At 33.2% G+C, this 2,501-nt stretch overlaps 1 protein-coding gene across 1 annotated transcript; it reads left to right on the forward strand.

Moving 5' to 3' along the window:
* Window positions 1-1,307: 1,307 nt before the first annotated feature.
* Window positions 1,308-2,297, forward strand: LOC142628892 (putative F-box protein At5g55150). Its single transcript, XM_075802924.1, has one exon. The coding sequence runs from the start codon at window positions 1,308-1,310 to the stop codon at window positions 2,295-2,297; it is 990 nt and encodes a 329-aa protein (XP_075659039.1).
* Window positions 2,298-2,501: the final 204 nt, after the last annotated feature.

Below are 2,501 nucleotides of genomic sequence, written 5' to 3' on the forward strand. Positions count from 1 at the left end.
TTAATTTATCAACAAATTTCTTTTATTATTTGTAATATTTACATATAGTCTGAAGTAATAATCATTACAGTAGACAAGCATAGAAACAAGCTTTTTTTATTGTAATTATACAATGGGTAAATGGTTGTTTTGCGTGGTTTGGTTAAAGATCTATGTTGCATTAGGTCGAATTATTGTGAAGATTTATTGGGCTACAATTTATTTTTTCTTAAATCAAGAAGTTTAACAATTATTTTTAACCAAACTCAAAAAAATATTGTAACCAAAATAACCATGTTAATAATAAAAGAGATCAATCATACACAAGAATACAAAGATTTATATGTAAAATATTTTCTCATTCAAAAGAAAAACCTTGAGATTAAATTCGAAAAAATTTAACTATAATAAAACCTTAATTCTCAAGTTTCTGTCCAAAGCTTGAGTCCATAACAATTACATATATAATAATTCTCATCTAAAATCTTCACTCAGTCTTTATAGTTTATATTACTATGTTATTTTTACTCGTTATGTATCTTATGGCTAATGGAAAACATATGCTAAATCTTCGTTTTTTTACCCCCTCCCTTTCTCTTACTTACAATTGCTCTGGCAAAACCACACAAATATTTGACCAATATAGCTCACCAACATATGGAAATTTTCTCCTTTGCCAACTATAATAATTAACAAGAAGTTGATATGTGTTAATTGCTTTGTAACTCAATGACTATATTCAAGTCTCTGATTGAGTTTGATTTCCAACACCTCAACTTATTGTAAGAAAAAATAACTTTTCCTAATTTTGCCGTTATTTTCTGTTAAACCAAGAGGATTATCATGTGGCTAAAATTTGCCGCTCACTTTAAACTTTTTTGTGTGCGCACTGAACCGTTGCCATTGCCGTTGGGTCACGCGCGGTGTTTGAAACTTCTACTTGGATCAAGGGCAAGCCCAAGAAACCAAAAAATTACCACATTTATCTTACCATTTTATTTATTTAGTATGTAAATTCGGGAATTATGAGATACAAGAAAATTATTATTTAAAAAATTTATTGTTTATTTTTGTTCCTGCTAGCGTCAGAAGAAAATAAACATGAGTGTCCGTTGTCAGAACTTCCAGAGAATTTGATATATGAGATTGGGAAGCGGCTCACAATCTATGCTGATTATGTCCGATTGCGCTCAACTTGTAACTCATTCCAATCCTTGCTACCAAAGGTGCCAAACCATCAACTTAGCCAAGTTCCATGGTTGATGATTCCACCAGCAAACGATGCAAGTGATACACATTGCAAATTTTTTAGCATATTAGAAAATAAGATGTATAAGTTGGAACTTCCAAAAGTGCAGGGAAAGTTGTTACGAGGATCCTCACATGGTTGGGTACTCATGATTAACGGGTATCCAGAGTTAAATCTAATCAATCCACTCACAAGGGCTCAAATACAACTACCTCCAATAGACACATTTCCTGATGTATTAGGATACCGTCCATATATGGCTGATGAAGAATATTTAATTTTGAGAGTAAGACCAAACTTACCTAAACCAGCAAAAGTACAGGTTGAAAGCATAGCATATGTAAGAGATGTTTTCATACATAAGCTTGTGTTGTCATCAAACCCTACTACTTCCAAAGAGTACATGGCCATGGCCATCTACGGTATGGTTTTAGATTTAGCTTTCTGCAAAAATGGGGACAAGAAATGGACTCTTATTCAACAAAATGATCAACATATGAATCATGATATAATTTCCCATAAGGGGAAGTTCTATGTATTACGTAATGATGGAGGATTGTGGGTTGGTGATAGTGCTTCCTTGCCAAATATGACACAACTTGTACCATCTCTTCCGAGGACTATTCTCAATTACTTTTCTTTGGCGAGGACGATATCCGGTGAATTTTTTATGGTTAGAAAGATTCACAAACTGGAACCAATTTCTCGTATTGACCATATTTATTCCTACAAAACGATTGACTTTGTGGTTTATAAATTAGATCATCATCAAGGAGAGTTGAAATGGAGAATGGTAAAGAACATTGGAGATAATCTATTCTTTGTGGGAATAAATGATTCCTTGTGTATCTCATCTCAAAACCTTGCTAGATATAAGGGGAATTGTATTTACTTTACTGATGACTACTTTGATTGCCATCGAGAAGGCATTGTAGGAGGTCATGACATGGGCGTTTACAACGTGGAGGATAGGAGTATTAAACCATTGCCAGGATATAATTATTATGTGAGTCACGCCATGTTGGTTTGGCCCCCACCAATTTGGGTCTCTCCTAATCCTGCTCCTTGATAACAAACATTTGCAACCTATTCAATGTGTTCACATGATCAAATAGATAATGGAAGAGACGGCTGGTTGGTGAGCATGCCATAATGATTAAGAAGTTAATGAAAATAGGAAAATTATCACAAATTCTACTATTAAACCATTCAAAATTTTAATGATATGATTAAGATTGTGATAGGATCTGACTTAATTAATTTATACATATGT

The sequence above is a fragment of the Castanea sativa genome, chromosome 3 (genome assembly GCF_040712315.1).
Source record: "Castanea sativa cultivar Marrone di Chiusa Pesio chromosome 3, ASM4071231v1".
In the NCBI taxonomy this organism is placed as follows: Eukaryota; Viridiplantae; Streptophyta; class Magnoliopsida; order Fagales; family Fagaceae; genus Castanea; species Castanea sativa.